This window comes from Lemur catta, chromosome 8, assembly GCF_020740605.2.
Source record: "Lemur catta isolate mLemCat1 chromosome 8, mLemCat1.pri, whole genome shotgun sequence".
Classification (NCBI taxonomy): domain Eukaryota; kingdom Metazoa; phylum Chordata; class Mammalia; order Primates; family Lemuridae; genus Lemur; species Lemur catta.
In genome coordinates, this window is record NC_059135.1 from 66,848,954 (window position 1) to 66,871,843 (window position 22,890).

The 22,890-nt window shown below is 37.9% G+C and overlaps 1 protein-coding gene across 3 annotated transcripts in view; it reads right to left on the reverse strand.

Moving 5' to 3' along the window:
- GPD2 (glycerol-3-phosphate dehydrogenase 2) overlaps positions 1-22,890 on the reverse strand; it is a 134,674-nt gene that overhangs the window by 25,836 nt on the left and 85,948 nt on the right. For all 3 annotated transcript variants that reach the window (XM_045560144.1, XM_045560143.1, XM_045560142.1), the window contains 3 exons: positions 10,766-10,930; positions 9,780-9,924; positions 1,195-1,388 (listed from right to left, as the gene is read on the reverse strand). In XM_045560144.1, the coding sequence (XP_045416100.1) occupies positions 1,195-1,388; positions 9,780-9,924; positions 10,766-10,930 (504 nt within the window). The remainder of the gene's footprint in view (positions 1-1,194; positions 1,389-9,779; positions 9,925-10,765; positions 10,931-22,890) is intronic.

Below are 22,890 nucleotides of genomic sequence, written 5' to 3' on the forward strand. Positions count from 1 at the left end.
AATACATCTTAGACTATTACCTATGATATAATGTTGTGATATATAAGCAGTATGACCAACATCCTATGGAAATAAAAAGGACAGGTAGTTTCCGAAGTATAAATATTTTGCCAAGATGAGAAGCTGGAGGGAAAAGACGTCCCAGAGCAAGGTTTCAGCCTAACTAAACAAGGCATGCAGGCTTTTTAAAAGTGCATGACCTGACTTGGAAATGATAAGTAATACAATACAAATAGACAACAGAAAGCAGGAAGGGGAGCAGTTGAATATAAATGTACAAATACAAGTTGTGAAAAGCCTTATATTCTATGTGAGAGAGTTTAGTATTTTTCCTAAAGTCAATGAGGAGACATCTAAGGTGTATTTTTGTTCAGGGAAGGGATGATCAGAGCTGTGCTTCAGAAAGCAAGATCTGATGGAAGGATGAGACTGGGTGGGGATGGAGACCTGAGCTGTGGAAAGAGAAAGAACCACCAAAGATAAGCATGCCATTTCCTGCTTGGGTGACTAGATGGATGGCAGGCTATTCTCTGAAGTTAAGAAATACGAAGTGGGATGTTGGGGAACTTCTAGGGCTAACTTGGATGGAAAAAAACAAAAAAACTGTATAAGTTATGTGGAGAAAATGTTACAACATCCAAGTTAAAATGCCTTGGTAAGAATAAGAAAGAAGTAAACTGTGGCTTTTTCCATTAAAACAGGCATACTTATCGTTTGCTAAATCTACCAGTCAATGCTCTACTTTACACATAGTAACAGACCATTAAGAATATATAGCTCCAGCCTCGTTTCTTTGCTTAATTATTTCCTATGGATATCCTCTATCTGTAAACCACACCTCCCCAAGCTGTAGAAATTAAACAGTGACATAAACATGTCATCCTCTTTTAGAAATGCATGAGTATTCAGAGCTCGAGTGTGGTACTCTGATCTTGCCATTAGAAATGATCAGAAAAGGACTGCATGGGTTTCATGTGCATGTGGAAAGTAGAGGAGAAAAGGCAGTTTTTTTTTACACTGTGTTAGAGTTTCGCCCTCATAAAACTTCTAGAGGTAACGACAGCAAGTAATAGTTACAATAGACCACATGTGAAAATGAGTCAGACTGGAGACAGGGCAGTTAACCAGTGAGCACTGGAAGGATTGGAGAGATATGAAAGAGCAGGGACAAACTTAAAGGAATGCTTCAGTTACCTTCAACATCACAACTCAGGTAATTACGCACTTCATTCAAAATGAAGTTGATATCTTCTTCGGAAGGAATGGGATGGTGTGTAATATCAGTTGGGGTATCAGTAGTGCCAGCAATAGTCATCTTTTGCCAGGGTAAGAAGAAAATAACTCGCCCATCACTGGTCGCTGGGTCAAGAAGTCCCATGCTCTCTGGGCTAAGGTAAAAAGAAGGGTTATTAATTTCTGAAATTAGCAGACGTTTAATATTAACCTGCATTCTAAAAGCTATTTTATGCACCAATTCTCAAACAAGCAAAAAGACATGAACTAGTACTTTTACCTCCCCTACTCTAATCTAGAAATTCCTAAAAGAAAAAAAAAATGGGAGTAACACAAAGGAATGGAGTAAATGTGATAATAATAATAATATTCCACAGTAGAACTACCCCTCCACAACTCAACAATGCAAGTGTAATTAAGAAAGTGGACTTCAACTTCTAATTGTTTTGGTTTTCATGCTCCTTAGATGATTCACAACAGATAATGGCAGCGAGATAAATGCCTATAATTTCTTTTATAATGGTCAATTAAGGATAGTTCTTTGACCTTTTTGCAAGTCTATGAAAAGTATTTTCCTGAGACATTTGACATTTGACACTCTTTCAGTAGAAGGTCTCAGAAGTACCTGAGAAAGTGAAGGGCCTAACTTTCTAGAAACCAAAATGTAATCAAAAAGTTTTTTACTCCTTTGTACCTACATGAACTTGTGCCACTTCACCAAATATGAGATTTCTTACTTTATTTCAAGGTTACAGAGATCTCAAGAAGTGCATCCAGAAGAAAAGGGCTCAGTTTTCTACTACTGCCTAAATAACAATGTCCTAGGAAAAGGTCAAAAGGGAGAGAACACCTTAGCAATGAAAATCTTTTAAACAGACAGAAGACACTAGTGGACTTACGCTATTAAATCAAGGTTCAAGGCTACCTCTTCTGACAGATTACATAAAATCTTCTAAAATATTAGTCAAGAAATTACACTGACACATATTGAATATTCTAAAACCAAATTATAAAACACATTTGAAAGAATAGTCAGCTGTAAATAAACATTAACAAAACCCATCAGATTCTGTTTTTAAATCCCTGGAAACTATTGTTTTAATGCATTCATTAGCCATTCAAAGAAATTTAGAGATATTGTTAAAGGGATGAGGGAAATCTGAAAGTGTTCTTTTCTTTTCTTTTCTTTTCTTTTCTTTTCTTTTAACTTAGGGGCTTCAAGTGTTTTTGGTTACACGGATAAATTTGAAAGTGTTGTATTTAAATAGAATACTACAGACTTCCAGATAGTTATTGCAACACGACTAGATTCTCATATCAAGCCAGTGTAAAAGGTATTTTCTAAAACATTTTTAGCTTCTATTAATACAATTTCTTAAGTAGAAAATAATTCTATTTGGTTTCAACAAATTTCAAGAAATCCCTCTTACACACACATGTAAAAGGGTGTATCAGTCAATTTTTTATGTTTATCATCAGTCCCTTAAAAATTTCTTTAAAAAAAGATTTATCCAAATGTATAAGAATGAGAAGCTCACAACTATTTAAAAGCAAATCAAAAATAATTTTTTAGGCTGGGCATGGTGGGTCACACCTGTAATCCTAGCACTTTGGAAGGCCAAGGTGGGAGGCCAGGAGTTTGAAACCAGCCTGGGCAACATAGCGAGACTCCATCTCTACAAAAAATTTTAAAAAATAATAATAATAATTTTTTAAATTTCAGAATATTATGGGAGTATACACATTTTGGCTACATAATTTGCTTTTGTACAGTTTAAGTCAAAGTTATAACTGTGCCCTTCACCCAGATAGTGTGCATTGTACCATTAGGTGTGAATTTACCCATCCCCTCCTCCCCACTCCCACCTACTTGACTTCCGTTGTATTTTATTTCCGTAGTGCACGTAAGTGTTGATCAACTAGTTCCAACGTAGTATTGAGTACATGTGGTGTTTGTTTTTCCATTCTTATGATACTTCAGTTAGAAGAATGGTCTCCAGTTCCATCCAAACTGTTATAAAAGATACTAGATCACCATTTTTTATGGCTCAGTAGTACTCCATGGTATACATATACCACATTTTATTAATCTACTCATGGATTGATGGGCACTTGGGTTGTTTCCACATCTTTGCAATTGTGAATTGTCCTGCTATAAACATTCAAGTCCAAGCGTCTTTTTTATAAAATGTCATTTTGTCCCTTGGGTAAATATCTAGTAGTGGGATTGTTGGATCAAATGGTAGGTATTCTTTAAGTTCTTTGAGTATCTCCATACTACTTTCCATAGAGGTTGTACTAGTTTATAGTTCCACCAACAGTGTGTAAGTGTTCCTTTCTCTCTGCTTCCATGCCAGCATCTGTTGTTTTGGGACTTTTTGATAAAAGCTATTCTCACTGGAGTTCGGTGATATCTCATTGTGGTTTTGATTTGCATTTCCCTGATGATTAAAGACATTGAGCATTTTTCATGTGTTTACTGGCCATTAGTCTATCATTTTAAAACTTTCTGTTCATGTCTACTGTCCACTTTTTAATGGGGTTGTTTGATTTTTTTCTTTGCTGATTTGCTTGAGTTCTTTGTAGATTCTGATTATCAGTCCCTTATCAGATGTATAGCATGCAAATATTTTCTCTCAATCTGTAGGTTGTTAATTTACTCTATGGATTGTGTCCTTGGCTGTACAGAAACTTTTTAATTTGATCAGGTCCCATTTATTTATTTTTGTTGTTGCTGTGATTGATTTTGGGGTCTCCTTCATAAATTCTTTCCCTAGGCCATTATCTATAAGAGTTTTCCAATATTTTCTTCCAGAATTCTTATAGTTTCATGCCTTAGGGTTTAGAAACACAGCTTGTCAGACCATCCTGGCAGAAGAGTAAAGGGTTGGACTGAGGAGAGTGGAGAACAATTGCTCGGATGTGGACCAGGGGGAGAGACAGCAGAGGAGTCCGGGGACTCTACCAAGAGAAGCTGTGAAGCTGAGACAGAGGAGGATAGAGAAGAGAGATTGGTGGCGCAGACAAAATCCAGGGCTTAATAATAACAATTTTTTTTACGAAAAGAAATCTACCATCAGCTTAGCTAACGCATCTCCTTTATTTAGATCACAAGGCACACTAGTCTAACTCTGTAAGGAACCCTTGGCCCCATGAAATGCCTGTTATGTCCATACGGCCTCTGCAGAAAGGAATCACTGTTCACAGCCTACCTGAGAGACAGGGGGAGAGAGTGGGCCGCAGTTCTTCTACTTAGCAAATCCCAAAAGCACCACAGAAGTGTGTCAACCATTTAGACCTTCAGCTAAGAGTCTCACCTTCACTCAGTGTTACTTAAAGGGAATAATTTCACCTTCACTCTAAAACACTGAAAACTACAAGTATCGAGCATTTTTGATCTCTAAATACAACATTTTTTTCTTTGTGTCATAAAACCCTCTAAGAATCTTAAAAGAACTAGCTAATCACATGTTTTGTAAGCACTTTTTTTCGTCCTGGGTTGATATGCCCTTAGGTTAAATCGGTTCCTTTGGGATTGGAAATTAACTCATTCAGAGTTCAAGCATTCAATTTGATAAACAGTACTATATTGAAACAAAAGGATAAATTCCAGATTCTAACACTTGTGGAAAGAGTTATATGCTGATAAATTTTATATATGACCATCCCGTGATCTAGATATCATATGATGTGCCTAAAATAATAAACCAGATAAATGTAAGCATAAAATTATAATATTCAGCAACCTAGATAGGAAATGGTGTTAGAAAAGCACAACTACTGAATCCTTTAAAAATTTTCCATGCAATTAAGCAGTTTAAAAGGTGAAGGTGATGGTTACCAACACACACGTAACTGGACCCTGTAGAGAATCAACTGCTTAAGTGAAGACATATGTCTCAAACATAAAATTAACAAGCACACAGGGAAGACAAAGCTATTAATGAATGGTATAAAAATTTAAGAATCCACTTGGAAATATCTTTCATCAGTTCTAAATTACCTAACTCATACTCTTCCTTAGGGTAAAGTTTGTTTTCTTATGAAGGATTAATTCTGCAAGGTCACACTAAAGTTTGAGAATGGATATCTACCACGGTTTTAGTATATACAATGCAGCAAGGAGAATAGGTCTTTTCCCAATATGTGTGATTCATTTGACATCAGGAGGAAAAGCTTGCTGCTAATTTATGTGTGTGTCTAGGATTAAATGTAATGAACATTTTTCTCATGCAGACCACTGCTTTCCTGAAGTGCCCTTAGTTAAACTGAAATCAATTTATTGTTAACTACTTAGCAATCAGTGTTAGAGTTAACAGTATGTACACACATTATAGGGGGAAAAATTGACCTCTTGCCAGTAGTAAAAAGCATCACTACGCTGAAAGGAGATTATTTTCACATATTTCAGACATTTGGTGTATTATTGCTACTTCTTGGAAGAGCCTTCAGCCACAACTTCGATGGAAATCCAGATTTGTTCTTTATATTAACTAAAGAGTGGCTTTTAAAAATAATTTCTCTGTGTTCAGTTTTCTGGAATTTCCTTCCCTCCCCTACCCCAAAAAGCTGTTATCATGGTGTCAGATAACTCCACATGTGGAAGGTTAGTTAGGGTCATAACAAAATTAAGAAATGCCACAAAGATACTTCTGAGAACAGCCCAACAAGATCAGTGCACATTTACTAGCCTACATTCAATAAATCAATGGTTACTGAACTCAAATGAATTTCCAAACCGATCAGTTTCTAACTGAAATGATTGATCTTAAGTTATCATCAGCCAGTTGGAGGGCAGCCCCAGAAAGTCCAGACCAGCTCTGGTTCATCCCTGAAGGCTGATTCAAAACCCTTAAGTTACCACTGCTAAGTGTGATTGATTGATGATACCAGAGAGTCATTTCAGTCTGAGATCTCCTGACACCACTCGCCAGAGATACATAGTTACCCCAAGGTCAGTGCTGAAAGAGGAGATAAACCCTAATCCAGGCCACAATCTAAAGACAAGGGGCTCAGAGTCTGAATGGAAACTAGGCTGCAGACCATTTCCCTCCGACAGGATGTGTAGTGGTTACAGTTCACAGAGCTAAAAATGAGGACTTTAATTTCTCCCCAAAATAGAATGAGATCATTTACTGCACCTTAGGCTGAGATAGACCCAGCTGTGACTAACACCTTCACGATTTATGTGGAGGGGGTCTGAAGCTAATGCCAAATTTTTAGAATTAAGAAAGGCATTCTGTTTTCAAAATATTGTATCAAGGTGATATATATGTATATTTATTATAAGACACCGATCTACTCTGTTATTAAGTGTACAAAGCCTAGTACAGAACAATATATAAAACATGACCACTTTCATGCAAAATTTTTAACAGGGTGCAAGTAAAAACATAAAATTTTATGGAAAGATTTGGAAGAAAGGGTTATCGATTACCAGAGAAGAACTGGGGTGGGGGATGGAGGGAGGGAGAAGAGGGAAGCTTTCACTCTTCATGTCTATCTTTCTATTTTCCACAGTGATTGAAATTTCTAGTCATGTGCTTACATGAATTTTATTTACCTATTTTTGTCTACTAGGGTTATCTGGGCAGTAAATCGAATCGTGATTTGTTTTCATATTTGAAATTCTCTATATTAAAAAATCTCATAAATGTTATATTAAAATTTTAATATAAATAAAGCAACAATCTCAATCTGGGCAAGTTAATACAAAATACTGGTGAGATTCATCCGAAAAATATCTACTGGGCACTATTATGTGCAGGTACTAAGAGCTGAGGATATAGCAGTCAATAAAACAGATAAAATAAGCAAAGGAACATTGTCAAACTTTACACAAGTTAGGTACTATCATGAGATAAGGAATCAGAAGCTGAAAGAAGTAGCTTACTCAGGTCACACCATCAGCAAGAAGAAAAGTGGTGAATAAACCCAGGAAATCTTATACCAAGGTATCACCTATCATTTTAACTTACTCTTCCTACTGTCTCCTTGTCTCTGTACTCCGAAAGAGCAGAATGTTTTCCCAATTTAATGATGGGAAAACTAAGGTTCACAAAAAGACTTTGTCTTAAAGGATGTCATTATTAAGGGACAGAACTGACATAAGGCCTCTAGGGAATAATGTGTCATCTGACATCATGGGATGATAGTTAAGAAAACATAAGGCACAATACACATGAGAATATGTTCAATCTAGTAAAATCTAAACAAATGTAAGGATTATGAAGATTACATCTGTACTCCGACCTTAGAGATGTTAAAAACCAACCAAACAAAAAAACTTATAAACTAGCTGGCCTTGGATATGTTTAATCTAACACAAAATTAGTGTATACAAATATGTCTGGAACTACTAAAAACTTCTCAAGAAATATAGGGAATACATATAATTTACTTCTCTCTTTTTCATTTGAACTAAACTTCTAGTTAACAGTTCTTAAAACTCAATTAGGTACCACTGCATAAATTTCTATTACCAAGACTAGAAGAGGCACTTTGGTGTCTCCAGTTCAAAGTAAAAATCCAAAGACTACCTACCTATCTCATGTAGGTATCCAGAAAATGAGAAGGAAACCTTGGACGTTGGTGGATAAGAAATTATCTCTAACATTTTTCTGAATAAAACTGTATTTGGTACAAACTGGGTGCATCTTGGACTCTTCAGGAAGGTTTAGTTATTGGAGAACCAATAATTAATAAGGCAGCATTATCTATCTATAAGGTAGCAGGAGAGCATTCTAGGAGAATATAGATAATAAAATATCATAGTTTCTGCACATCTGTTTTATCAAATATTAAAAGCCTTATATGTCCTATATGGAAAATTATTAAAATAAGGAAGGAAAAAATTCTCATCCATAATCATATTACCTAGAGATAATCACCATTAATATTTAACACATTTCCTTTCTTTTTTTCTTCTGTATACATTGTTTAGATCCTACCGGACATAAAATCTCAAGTCCTACATTCTAAACTAACATTGTGTCATTAGTATTTTCCAAGAACATTAAAGTTATTTATAATTCTTAATGACTGCATAATATTCCCTTGTGTGGCTATGCCATAATTTATTTATCTATTACCCTAAGGTGAGGAAATGAAGTGGTTTCTAATATTTCTCAACTACAAATAATGTCATAATGAGTACTGTTGCACATTAATCACTATTTCATATAGAACTGCTAGTTTGTCTACTAGATTTACCATATATTGAAATAAAAACAGTACACATATTCTGTACTCTTAGCATGGTCATATGGATTTTTTTCCACAGATGTCTTGAAATGTACATTGGGAATAATTATTAATTTTTTAGCTAGAACTACATGTTTCTTTTTTGATTTATGAAGAATTGAAAACGTATATGAAAATAGAGTTTAATGAACCCATGTAAACCCTTACCCAGCTTAAATGATTTTCAATTAATAGCTATTCTTATTTCATCTCTACCCCTACCCATTTCTTCATCCCCAACTATCTTTGTTAATTTGCTAAGTTAGAAATTATATATGATTTTTACTTGCTATACTGTTTCTTAAAACTTATTTCAAAAGTTGTAAACCCAAGAATACCTGAGTGGCCCACGTTTTTAGATTCTTCATAAGCAACTTTGGATATTTACAAAATTAATTTTTAATTTTTTTTTAGATATATGGTCTCACCTTGTTGCTCAGGCTGCAGTGCAGTGGCATGATCATAGCTCACTGCAGCCTCAAACTCCTGGGCTCAAGTGATCCTCCTGCCTCAGCCTCCCAAGTAGCTGGGACTACAGGTACACAGCACCAGGCCCAGCTAATTTTTCTTATGATAATATTTTCCAGGGATGGGGTCTCACTATGCTGCCCAGGCTGGTCTCAAATTCCTGACCAAAGTGCTGGGATTACAGGTATAAGGCACTACACATGGCTAAAATTAATTTTTAAGGCCTTAATTGAAGGTTATTAAATATAAAATGTCCAGTTTCCTTAAGTACTAAGTTTGACAGTTGATATCTCTGACATTTCACTTTCTCACTTCTTGTTTTTTGGGTTTTTTTGTGTGTGTGTGAAGGTACATCCTCATTCTTTCAAATGCATGTCTTGGCTTGTGATTATCTTTCAAATTTTTTTTAGAGCAATTTTTGTGATACCATGGATAAATAAAAAGTTCGTGTTAACTGTAGTGCTTCCTGTTTGAGATATAATAAACTACACTTTTGATATGAAATCAGACATTTCATATTTAATGACCTAATATAATTCAAAAATACTAATTCTGACACTCTGAAGGTGACTAAATTAAACAAAGTAGATAAAGAGACAGATCCCAAATCATTAACCCGTAGAAATAAGTATTGTCATAAGTAGCTAAGAAATTTCCAAGCGTGGTTGGTATTTTGGGTTTTGAAAGGGTTCCTTTACTTACTTCTGCCCATTCTGAACAGCAAGGCAGGCCCGTCTATTATTGAGAAAGGTATGCTAGAAGAAGAAATTAAACACAGACGATCTCTTGTGACCCCCTTTCTCGGGCGTTGACCTCCGTGTTGGAGGAAGGTTTACCTGTAATAACCAGGCATCACAATATGGACGCCAGCGCTTGGCTGGCAGATGGCTGCAGCGTCCTTATCATCCATTTTGCGCACAGAGTCTGTGAAGGGTCCCGTGGCATTGATAACACATTTGGCTCTCACATCAAATTCCTGCCCTGTGAAAGAAAGCAGCATCAATCACACACCCCATTTGTTTCTCTGTTCACGGATGCTGTGGATTATTAATTCATCTATTAACTTAACCCGTGGTGAAGTATACCGCATACCACACTAAGTGACATGAGCAGCCAGAGTTACTGAAGAGCCAAACAAAAGGCTTGGATCTGAGTAAATTTACCGAAAACAAGCCTGAACTGAAGAAAGAAAAGCATTCCACTTGTTTATTGTGGTTCTCAGTCCATTTTATGTATAGGACTGTTCTAAGGAACATCAAGACACCAATCGTGAAGAAAGTGGAGTGAGTAAATCATCTGCTTTCTTCTTAAAACTTCAGTGTGTAAACAGTGTTGCTATGAGATAACATTTCACAGTGCTTTTGTTCGGGAAATCATATAATTTTGAAGCTGCCTACACGGCCCTACAATCAGGGCAAGAATGAAAGTGTAACCGAAGTTAAAGGTGATTGACTTTAATGACGTGCAAATGCAATGCTTGTGTCACCTAAGAGGTGCTTTGAGACGTGGCACATTTACTTAATTTTATTAATAACATGTTTTTGTAAAGAAAACGGAATGCATTCATAGCTGTGGGAATTTTGTGGGCATTTATTATTATCATTATCATTATTATAATTATAATACAAAGGGGAAAAATTGCCGAGTCCCACAAGGGAAATTTTCATGTTAAACCAGTCATTGTTGACAATAAGGAATATAATTAATATGACTCTGAAATGTGGCTTAAATGAAAGAGAAGTGACAGAAAAATTATAATTCAGTCATTATATAAGCCAGGCAAGATGCTAAGAAATACCTCCCTCCCAGAGACTTGGCATACCTGTGAGGACATCCTTGCAGCGCACACCCCTCACGCGGACTTGCCCTGTCTGGGGGTCCTTCTTCTTGAGCAAGCTCACCACCTCCATGTAATTGGCGGTGGCAGCCCCATACCTGGCAGCAGTCAGAGCAATGGCAAGGTTCATCCGTGCATCGTTGTGCTGTCCTGCAGCAGGGGAAAGCATCAGGGGAGGGACAGGAGTCACCTCAAGCCATGGGCTGGTGGTACAGAAGTGTGTCACAACAGATATGTCACATCTGTCCCTGTCACCCAGGATATACATGATGGCTGGGCAGCTCGACAGGGTGCAGTTTAAAACTACATGGTCATTCTCACTCAGGCATCTACCTGCCACTTCAGCGTGTGCATTTTGTGTACCACAAAAATGGTGGAAAATATCCCTTTCCTACAGAGCTGACATCAATTAGCTGCAAGTAAAGAAGTAAGTAATTATTCTCTCAGTGTTGGGACATATGTATATGTCAGACTTCTCCTAATACAGACAAATCGTAAGCATGAAAGTGAAGCGATTCAAAACTTCAGAATATTTGACACCCCAACTGGTGTTGATGAACAATTTTTCTGAGTATGTGCTCTATCTAATATTCAAAATCAAGAGCTTAATCTATGGAGCATCTCTCGCTATTCTGTAAAAGGATTTTTCTTGGTTTGAATTTTGATCGGGGCTCCTTAAAATGTAACATTTTTTTTTAATCACACATAAAAGGTAAGAAATTAAGCAGGGCAAAATTTAATTACAGAACAATTCCTACCTGTATTGTTAAAGATTTATTGCTGAAAAATCCTAGTTAAAGAAAACTAAGGGGGAGGAGAAGGGGGGAAAGATGATTAATCACTTTAAAATACTGGCATCACTAGAGACTTTTTCTATTTATTATTGCCAGTGGAGTTAACGCTGACCAGGAAGAATTACTCCACATTGCAGGGGCCAGGTTCTCTGTGTCCTGAATAATTAATTATCTGGGGCTAGATGTATTGAAGCAGGGTTCAAATTCCCACACATTGGGATCAGTTCTATCAAGATAATACTGATAAAGGGATGAATGTGTAATGGATATTGTTGTTGATTTATGTTGCCAGCATACCAAACATTGAGTATAAATGGTTTATGTAAAGTTTCTTCCTTGTGATTCAGTCTGTGCAGGGCTAGCAGCACTACACAAGTAATCTGTTCCAGCTAAAAGGGCAAAGTTATAAAGAGAGAATCAATGACTGAAGATCCTGCTGCCCCTCCCCACAAACATCTTATTCTAAAACCACTGAACTAATACAATCGGCTAAGAACCTTTCCCCTCAAATTAAATGCTCTATCAAGTGCAGAACATAACATTAAACCTCAGTGTGCAAAATAAGGAGCTATTTTATCCATAAATTAATAGAACGAAAGTAGTAGAAGAAAGAAAACAACAACAGGAGTAGTTGAGGTACAAGTGGGAAGAAAGTGTAGCAATTCTATCAGTGTCAACTCAGCATGACCCTTTAGTTGCTTAAAATAATCAGTAAGTATATTTAAAGTAAAGTTTAAGAAACCAATTTTTATTAATGTAGGGCTCCTTATTTAAAACTGGAATATGTGTCACAAAGTTAAAACAGCCTAAGAAACTAAATAAAAATTCCATTGTAGATCTCCTCCTTAAACTAAGGAGATAACACAGCACCCACACCACACAATCTGTCTAGTAGATATACGTATATAACAAGGAAATGCCCTATCCAATAGAGGTAAGTATTTGGTAGTACAAAAAATCCAAGTCATGTTTATCCTCACCAAAGGTGTTAAGAAACTCTAACCCATTCGAGAATACCTTGATTTACAAACGGGACAAATGTGTGTAATTGAACTGTTTTAAATTCTAAATGAAGTCACTGTTCACAGGAATCAGCAGAAATTCCATTTATTAAATGATAGATTCCTTTGTCAAGTGGTATATCTCTTACACAATCGTCTGAGTCTAAGGTGACTTTAGAAATACAAAATTTTCTTTTTAAAATATAAAATCTCATTGGAGCAGTATAGGTATAGTTCATCAAGCTCTGTTGCTTCCATACTAAAAAAAATATGTCTCCGTAATTAGCTTCTAAATTCCAATACTACTGAAGGTAAACAAGGCCAACCTTAGTTAAAAATGTGAGTCAGAAACAAGTTTCATTGGTCTTTGTTTTGCCACATCTACCTCCGGTACCCAGCAGCACCTGCCCTGACTCAAGTGTCACTTACTTACAAAAGATTCAAGACATGATCCTTGTTGCCACAATTCTTATACTGCCATTAGTCCTACCATCTAGGATTGGGAAGTTATTTGCAGCTCCCTGAGCATCCATGTCATTTCCAACTTCATGCCTTTGTCCACACTTATGCTTCTGGCTGGATACTGCTCTGGAAGTTCTGGAAAACCTCTGTTGACCTCTCATGATCTTGTTCACATAGCTCCCCAAGAGGTCTCCCCTTATCTGCATCTTTCCAAGGCAAAATCGCTCACTTCCTCCGAGTCAACATTATATCTTGTATGTATCTATTTTATAGTCTTTCTGATACTATCGTCACCTATGCACCCATTCTTTTTAAAAAAATAAAAATGTTTAAGTCAGGCACCGGGGCAAAAGTGGCGAACATAATAATGAGGATACAGGATGATCTCTACAGTCGTGGAACTTACATTCCACTGTAATTACTGTGTGATTCCCATGCCTCAAAGGAAGCTGGAAGCCTCATTTGTTCATCTTTTTTTTTTCCTCGTTAATACCGGGCACAAAATAGGTATCCAGTAAGTGTTGAGTTTAGCCAAACTCCATTCAATGTGCTAAATAAACAGGTAATGAAAGTCTTATCTCTAACTATGGAATGGAATGCTTTCCCTCTTGTTAAAGAAATCTCAGACATCAGTAAATTGGTGGCAAGAAATTTGAGGGGGGCAGGAATGTGCAAAATCTGAATTTAACCCCAAACTAGGCCTTATATTTCTGTTGAATAAGTGGGAAGGAAGCAGAAATAGTTATGACTGATTCCCTCCGGACTTATCCCACAATTGCCCCTTGCTTTGCAGGGAAATGCAGGCACAGCTATTATTAGCTCCTAAAAATTGAGGAGCAAGTGATGTAACCTCCCCTAAGCCCTGGGCTCACACCACTACCCAGCAGATCCTCTTCTTTCCAGACATTCAGCTTAATCCACTTACCTCCTTGGATGCAGGTTAAACCTCCTCCTCCCCTACCCACACTAAATTTACCCTTTACCCTGAGATACCCAGATCTCACACTATATGTTTCCTGGGATATAAGTGATATATTTTCATTATTCTTAACCAAATTTCCCTAGCCCTCCTTCCTGACATTTTGAAAGGTATCTCTATGCTGCCTACAATTTTAATTCTGGAGAAAAGAGTTTTTGACAACACTGCATGTCATTGGAATGTGATACAATAATCTCAAACCCCCACCCAAGTGATCTGCTTATTAAGTTTAGATTTTCAAATCCGTTTCCTTAGAGCCAGGCAACATTATACTGTTCTTCACTGATCAGTGAATAGCTTTACATTGGCACTTACACAAGGACCCAGACGGGGACTGTGAAAATCTGTTTCCTACTCTGTTCTCTTCTGCACTTGAAATCTTACATATGTGCACATACTGAGCTTACAACTCAATGAAGAGAAGCACATAAGAGGTGGAACTATAACTGTTTTCCCTCGTTTAGAAAAACAAAATATAAAATCTACCCACCAAAAAGAATGAAGGTTGGTGGTGGTAGAGACCATTTTATCTTAATCCTCCGGGGCCTTGGACACAGGATAGTGAGAGATATTTTATGTGAAAAATGCATGACCACACATATTTTAGAATGTAGCCATCTAAAATGCAGGCCTCAAATATAAATATTTTGGAGACATAGCAATATTGCTCTCCTCAGAGTCAAAGTTTGGCAACTAAGTTAACATGCAAAATAGCTGAAAAAAGACAAATAATCATTGAATGTGTAAAGGGTATGAAGAATGAGTAAGTGTGGGGGGGAAAAACGAGGTTAACAAATTACCTGGTTATTTTTCTGTTCTTTCAGTTCTAAATTTCTGTGATGCTCTGAAAATCCACATACAATCTTTCCTTTTAATACAACATACTTTTAAATGGCCCTTTACTGTATGCAGACCTATCTATGCACAGACCAATCTATCTGATATCTAGCTGCCAGTACAGAAAGTCTAATTGTTAGAAAAAAATAGTTCTTAATTAAAATAACCCTGTCCATAATATCATCAATAGAAATTGCCACTTGAAATATTGAGAATATTTTCTTCCATCTGCCTGTGCCCTGACTTGAGTCTCATGCAATCACTTTGCCTACGTCCAGCAAGTGGGAAAAGGAGGCTTGAAAGAAAGCTTTAATCTCATTTCTAACAAAATCCACAAAGCACACTTCATTGTCTCAGACTGACAGCGTCACAATGACCTCTCTGGCAGCTTCCCCGTCATGGTGTGGCAAAGGTTATTCAAAGTTTAACCTACCAAACTCGAGCTGATTTAATATAACTGTTAATTTCCCTTTCTGATGGGAGGAGTGCAGGCAGAGGCAGAGCAAGACAGGTGTGTATGCTCGTGTGTGTGTGCGTGTGTGTGTGTGTAAGAGGATTATTAAATTCTCCTTTAAGTACATATGATGAGTAAACCTAAAAAGGAAAACTCAAAATGACAACATGCTTTTCATGGTGAATTTTGACAACAATGCAACTTCCAAAAGTAAATCATTTATAAAAGTGAGTATTTGTGTGAGCCGTGGCAGGGGTCCAGGAGGCACATGGGGCAGTGTAGGGAGAATGCACCTTGTAAGACACGGTGGAGAACGGCTCTGGGCTTGGAATAATTGGGCTGCAACATTTGGGTGTGCCACCAACCTGACTGGGGGGAATGGGAGTGATGCACTGTATTCCTCGAGGCTTCAGTGCCCTAGAAAAGGAGAGGAGCTGGGTGGGTACTCTGAAATTATACAGCGCATGTGATGGCTAAGCTTTAATAGTCCCCTACCCTTTTCAAGATTTCACTTCAACCTTTTCCCCATTGCTGGCTCCTCTGACTTTGCCCTACCATGTCTAAAAGAGACTGGGCATGAATAAAGTGCAAAAGACGTGCTTCATGAAGAAAATAAGAAAAAAAAAATCATAAATCATACCCTTCTATTAGATCTAAAGTTATATTTAGATTTTGATTTGATGAGCTTTTGTGGACTATGCAGCATCTTGCAAAAATTGCCCCAATCCTTCAGCCCTCCCTATAGCCATGCCTTTGCCACGAGTCTTCACAGTGTCTTCTCCCACTCTGATTCTAGACTCAGCTACGTGAAATTGTTTTGGCCAACAGAATGTTAGTACATGTGATAAAAACAGAGGGTCAAAAGAGTGCCTGTGTGTTTCTGCTTGTGCTCTTGCCCTATGCCAATGACATGAAAAGGACATGCCCAGTCTAGCCCGCTGGCACCAAGAAGCGAATGAGAGGCAAGTGGAGGTCACCCCAGTCATCCCAGCCAAGGCCATCCCACATCACCTGACAGACAACCAACACGTCCACATAGGAGTGCAAGTTTGGTAGGACCAGAAAATTGCCCAGCCAACCCCAGATAAGAAGAGAAGAGCCACCTAGAGGACCATTCCAATGCATGCACAATAAAGCCTATTTTTATGCTACTAAGATTTGTAACTATTTTTTACGAGAAATTATAGCAATAGATAACTTATAACAGGCAATGTAGACAATTTTCATGGTGGCTTGTGTCTATAGTCCCAGATGCTCAGGAGGCAAGAGGATCACTTGAGGTCAGGAGTTCGAGACCATTAAGACCAGCCTAGGCAACACAGTGAGACCCCATCTCTTAAAAAAAAAAAAAAAGGAAAGAATTGCTATAAATAAAAGATGATTAGTTTGTTCCACAGGAGCTATTTAGTACATAGGATACCTGAATAAGGGAATTAATAATGATTCCAACAGCCTCAATGCCCATCACCCCTTCACACTTATCCTAAATTTCCAAACTGACCATATTACCCAACCTCAGATAAGACTTTGCTCTTTCACTCCTCTGGCTTTTTGCTCATGTTGCCCCTACTCCATGGCACATCTGACCCAATCAGGTACACTTTTCAACTTTTAATCATTTCTTCATCAAACCTTCCCTGACTGCTTTTGGACACAATGGCCTTCCCTTTTCTGTGTTTCCATGTCACTTTGTACACACATCTAATTACACCACAAACTATTTTCTAAATACTTGCTCATTTATTCAGTGCTTTTAATGGCCAAGTATTGTGCCAGGGACTGGGTTTATAATGGACACACAAACAGACATAGTTACAGGTCTAGGGAACATCAGTTCTAATATTAATAATATGTTCCTGCAAGAATGGAGTGCATCTTATTCAATTTTGCTTCTCAACACCTACCACAGCATTTGCTGCCTAGCAAACATGAACGAATGCACATGACCATAGAACATAATTGCAGTTCAGGGACTGGTGAAATAAGGAAATGCACTCAAGGCTTAAAGATTCCAGGTACAGTCCTCAATCCCTTGACCTCCATTCAATGATAGCCATGGTACTGATGGATCCAAGGGACTATTTTCTCTCTACTTAGCAGACAATGGAAACAGAATGTCTTCTACCACAAAATCTTGGGTGAAAACATAAGCAAAGGGAGGAGGCCAGAGATAAAGTTAAGGCAGCAAGGGTTTGATGTATGACTTAGACAGCAATTTACTGTGGGCCAGGCATGGCACTAGGCACCAGGGAGCTACTGAGTAGGAAGAATAAGATTTCTTTGGTCTCTGCCCTATGGATCCTCATTCGAATCAGGAAGACAGATAAAATCAAATAAAGTAAATTAATAAGACAGTTATGATGGCAATGTTGGCAATCAAGGGGAAAAAGTAGAGGGCAGAGAGAGCAAATCTCCAGGGCAGGGGCTATATTTTGGACAGGGCAGTTAGGGAAAGTGGTCAAAATAAGCAAAAAGTAGAGAAAATGCATGCAGAAGGCAATTAATTTCTAACAGCAAGACCACCTAAATCAGTGCTAACGTGCAGTGACATCCAAAGCTTACATGAAGCATAAAATACCGGAAATGTGACCGTGGTGTTAGTACAACCCCACTGTGTTAAGAAGGGCCTGCAAAGTGATTTTCTTTTCTTTCATTTATACTTTAAAGTATTCACTTCTGTTTTATGTATATTTATCAGGAACTATGCTTAAAAATCTTCCTGGATTGGTGCACATTTTTGCAGGAAATGTCTTGTAGTATAGATGAGTGAAACTCAAAATAAAAGCATAATATTTCAAGTTTATGAATTGGAGTAATTTGCTGTCACCTATTCACACTACAGTTCTCAAGAAGGGACACTTGTTAGCACTGAGCCTGTAATCATTTTTATTATTAAATACAAAGGTACAATTAAATGCAGGCACAGGATGTGACCTGCATCATAATTCTGCCAGGCCTTTCTCTTCACAATATCCTTTTCATTATCCTAGGCCTTTTGTTCCTTCGTGTTTCTTTTGTCTCACCCTAAGTTCTCGAACACGCTATTTACAATCTCAATAATTAGCAATCAGGGTGGATCTGTGGTCTTTGGCCCTGTGTAAACGAAACATTGTGAAGTTCCTTAACGTGACATATTTAAGTACATAAAGTTTCTATACCCTCGGGACTTTCCTTTCTTGAAAAAGTTTTAAGTGAATCTAATGAGGAGTAAGTTTTCTACTTTTCAGACACTTAGGAATACAGCTAGGGCTGAGCAAAAATGAAACCACATTTAAACTGCAAACAACAGAATGCTTTGGTATTCATTAGCTATTTCTGTACAAAAATACAGAAGTTTACAATGAAGACTCTATACATTGGTCTGCAATGAGGATTCACTGTGCCTATCAATTCTCTCTCTAGCACAAGCCAAAAATAGTTATTTTTCATATTTTTAAGAAAGAAAAAGGAAAAGGGAATGATGTGACAAAAATTAATTGAAATGAAGTTGGAAAGTCAGGAAGCAAGAAAGCCTACAGAAACTCCTTTATAGACCATACGATTATGTGGCCTGAAAACCTGGGTAGGTTTGTGAAATGCACTAAATTCACTGATAAGCCGTCTTTGAATGTCTGGCTTCGAGGGTAAAGGTCTCTCTTAATTAAGAGCCAGCAGTCTAGACGGCATGGCATCTTAACCAAGAAAACTAGCCTGAGGATGCTTGAGATTAACTCCTTTTGCAAATATTTATTGAACACCTACTGTGTGCCAGGCACTGAGCTAAGTATCACTGTGGGGAGAAGAAATTGCAAGAGATCGGATTAGCCCAGCTGTCCCAGGGCAGAGACACAAGAGCAAGTTCACAGTCTAACCTGGAGAAGTCACATGCTCCCCAAAGTCTTTCTTTCCATTTCCAACCACATTTCCTTTCTCCTTCGTCTGCAGTTTTCCTAAAATATTACCAAACACAGTACTCCACATATATCTTCTTGTCTCTTTTTAATTACAGAAAGATTTACAAAACTTGAGTTACAGGATTATGTGCTTAAGTTCAAGTCCCATCGCTAACAAATATGAAACTTCTCGATAGTTGCTTCATCTATTCTCTCAGCCATGCAAAGGGAATGAACACGGGATTAACACAGAGTTACTGTGAGGAAGAAGTGAGAGAAGTAATGCATGCTACAACCTAATAGTTCTCAATAAACATTAACTTTTATTATTAAAAGGTAAAAAAAAAATTACTGGAAAGCCAAGACTACTTTATACTTTAATTACAACATACGGTTATTGCCTAAAATACTTAAAAACAACAGTAAAAAAAGCCCTGAATATTTTTCAGTTCTAAATGGTTTTATTGCTCATCAGACTGGCAATAAATGTGTAACAACTGTTAGGCAGGGACCAAATCTGCAGGTGGCAGATAGAGGCCAGGGGGTAGGTTCCTAGGGGTGGAGAAGCCAGGGAAGGGACTGTAGGAAAGCGCAGCTAACAACCCCAAGGAATAGGAATTTGAAGTTTTGAGGCACACACACCTGTGGAGCCGCAACTTTGCTGTAAGAACACCTGTCAGTCATGTATGTCAATCATCTGGTAACATCCCACACTTCCTGTAAGCCCTCCCCAACCACCCCAGGCCAATAAAAGGAAATCACCTGGGAGTCCTCAACATCTTTCTCCACTCACGGAGACTGACCCCTTCCTCTCTGGAACATACTCTCACTTTGTATAGCTCCCTTCTTTTCTGCAATAAAAGCTGTTTGTGTGGAATTTCTTCCTGTTTGTGGTCACTCCATCACATTGGCCCTGCTTGTGAATTTTCCAAGAAAGGAGCCAAAGAACCAGGACAACAGTCCACCAAGAGGCCTGACACAACTAATCTATAATCTCTGTACTGTTTGCTCTTTTTGTTTCTCTTTCTCTCTCTGAAGTTTTTACCACTGAAAAACAAGAAACAAGGTATGTTTTTCTGTATGTCACAAAGGATAGAAAGACAGGAGGATGGTTTTCAATCAAGTGGAAAACTGTTCATACGTATTAAAATATTAGAATTACCAACTCTTAATCCAGAGGACTTCATTTTCTCTTAAAAACTAGGGGGCTTCTGCCAGTTTTTACAAAGGAAATCAACTGGAGCTATAAATTCGGTATCCTAGGAAAAGTCAGAAAACCCAAATTTTAAATCCCTTAAAGAGTCACTAACTGGGTATATTTCCATAGCAGGTGACTATCTGGCACTTTGGTTTTGCTTCCTAGCATCTAAACCCCTTCCGCATCTTATAAGTCTTGCAGCGAGGCAGGCTACCCTCCCACAGGAGAGGAGGAAAGGTCTCCTGGGTTACAGGCCTCTAACCTGGCTCTGCCAATCGGATGCTTTCAACATAGACTTTGATCCAGAGCTAGTGACCTGATCCAAAGAACCTTCACTCTGGAGGTGGAGGCAACAGCAGCAGCACCATCCTGTTTCTAGGGGCAGCAGTGACACAGATGTCAGCAGCAGTGGCAGAGCAAGACACGATGTGCAGTGACCAGCAATGAGGTCTTCGGTGCACTGGTTCTACGACAGGATTTTGCCTGTGGCTCTGGTTGCTACAAATCATTTTTGGTCCCTTATTTTTCAAGCTAGGTCTTCTGCCATCCCGGCATTTCTCCCTGTTGCTCCATGTCCTCTGAAGAAATTCCTTTTCTCCTTAAGTCAGCCAGATTTGTTTTGTTTTGTTTTGTTCTGTCTTTTGTGGGCAACTATAAACTTGGACAAGTCCTGACCCTGTGTCTCAGTTTCCTCAGCGCTTGAGCCACAGGGTAGAATGTGATGATCTCTCAGGTCCCTCTCAGCTCTACCAATTTTATAAATTGCAATCACAAAATTTCAAATAAACCAACTGAAAACTTGAGAAGCTAATTACATAACAAGTCAAAAGAAGCCCTTGGATGCAACAAAACCACCTTTCATAAAAGGACTGGCAAAAGTGAATCATTTCACTTACACAGAACCATCCTTGCAGTTCTCCCTTCCTCATTTGTGTGTGAGTACATGCACACAACTTTTTACAAAAATGCAGGAATGGCTCAACCTGCCCCAGAGGTGATGCTGAGTGTGAGCTACATAATAAATACATGAAACCATGTGCTAAGGACCAGCTGGGGAATTCTAACTGGAAGCTGCCTTTTGAGAACCTTTATCTGTTTCATGGTAAGTCCTGTATCTTATCAGATTTCTCTCTGTAATCACAGGAAGATTCTACACCTTATCAAATTGCTATCAAATCAGTCTGACCAGAACCCAATGTCCTGATTGTCAGAAAAGAATGTATACTGGGGCATTTACATGAAAAGCAGAGCACTGGGTCTAGAGGCCCAGCCTGCCTGGACTAACATGGGTTCTCAGCACATCCCTTCCCTCATTCGTCTGTTTTCTTCATCTATAAAGCATGGCTCACACCAACTTCTCTTTACAATCCTCTAGAGCCATTGAAACGATCAGATTCAAGCACAGGCGGAAGCATTTGCAAACTGCAAAGCATTATAAGAATAAAACTATTTCCTTCTACTAAATTTACTTTCCTTCTTGTTTCATTGTAGGTAAGTCTTTAATTTACCATCCAAATCATAAGCATGCCTCAGTTATCGGACTATCTCTCAGCAACCCAGATTCAATGTTTATTAGGAAACTTTATCTGGGGCTTGAAACTCTAAAAGAAGAAGAAATAGAAAATCAGAATTTCATTCTCTTTTTAACCATAAAACGAAAACATTCAGACTCACTACACAAAGATATCTTTAACAGATACTGTTTCAAGGTATAGTAAGAATATCCTATTGGTTCTGCGGGAACTCTATAGTTACTAAGAAAAATCTTGATCTTAATTTGGATATTCAAATAGTTTTGCCCGACTGGATATTTTCTTGAACAGCAGTCTGAGTCATCTGATTTACATGAATGTTTCACTTCTCATAGGAATAAATAAATTAAGGGCAGCAACTTGGTTCTCTCCCCCACCATTATCTCCAACAATGGCTGGCATGTAGGAAGGTGTTAGAACTGTTTGTTGTCTAAAGCAATCAATTTATAATGCAATAGGTTGTGAGTTGGGCTAGTGCCAATCGATTTATCAGAGCCCGATCACCCTAAGAGAAATGAGAAAGCAGCTATTCTGACCCTTTACAGCCACGGCCATGTGCTGAGGCAGAAGCCTGAGGTGCAACTAGGGTGGGAATCAGCTTAATTTCAATACTTCCTAACAGCTGGTAGAATATTTGATATCTCCCAGATAAAAAGACACGAAAAGAAAGTTTATACACTATTAGTTATAAATAAAATTATGTCAAATTGCAACCACATACATCCAATACTACAGCCATATCTTTTAAGCCAACAAATTTGTCAACATGTAAGCATGTAAAACAAAACTTTCTCTCTGTGGGAAGTGGGACTGGAGGACTAACTAGAGATGTAATAAAGCCCCCTGTACTTGAGAAAGACATTTCTAATATTCTAGACAGTTTGATTCAAATCTGCATTCAATAAATATGTCAGAGCTTAAAAATAAAACATTTCACAAAAGAGGCTATAGACTCATTTCTGATAAACTATTACATACATT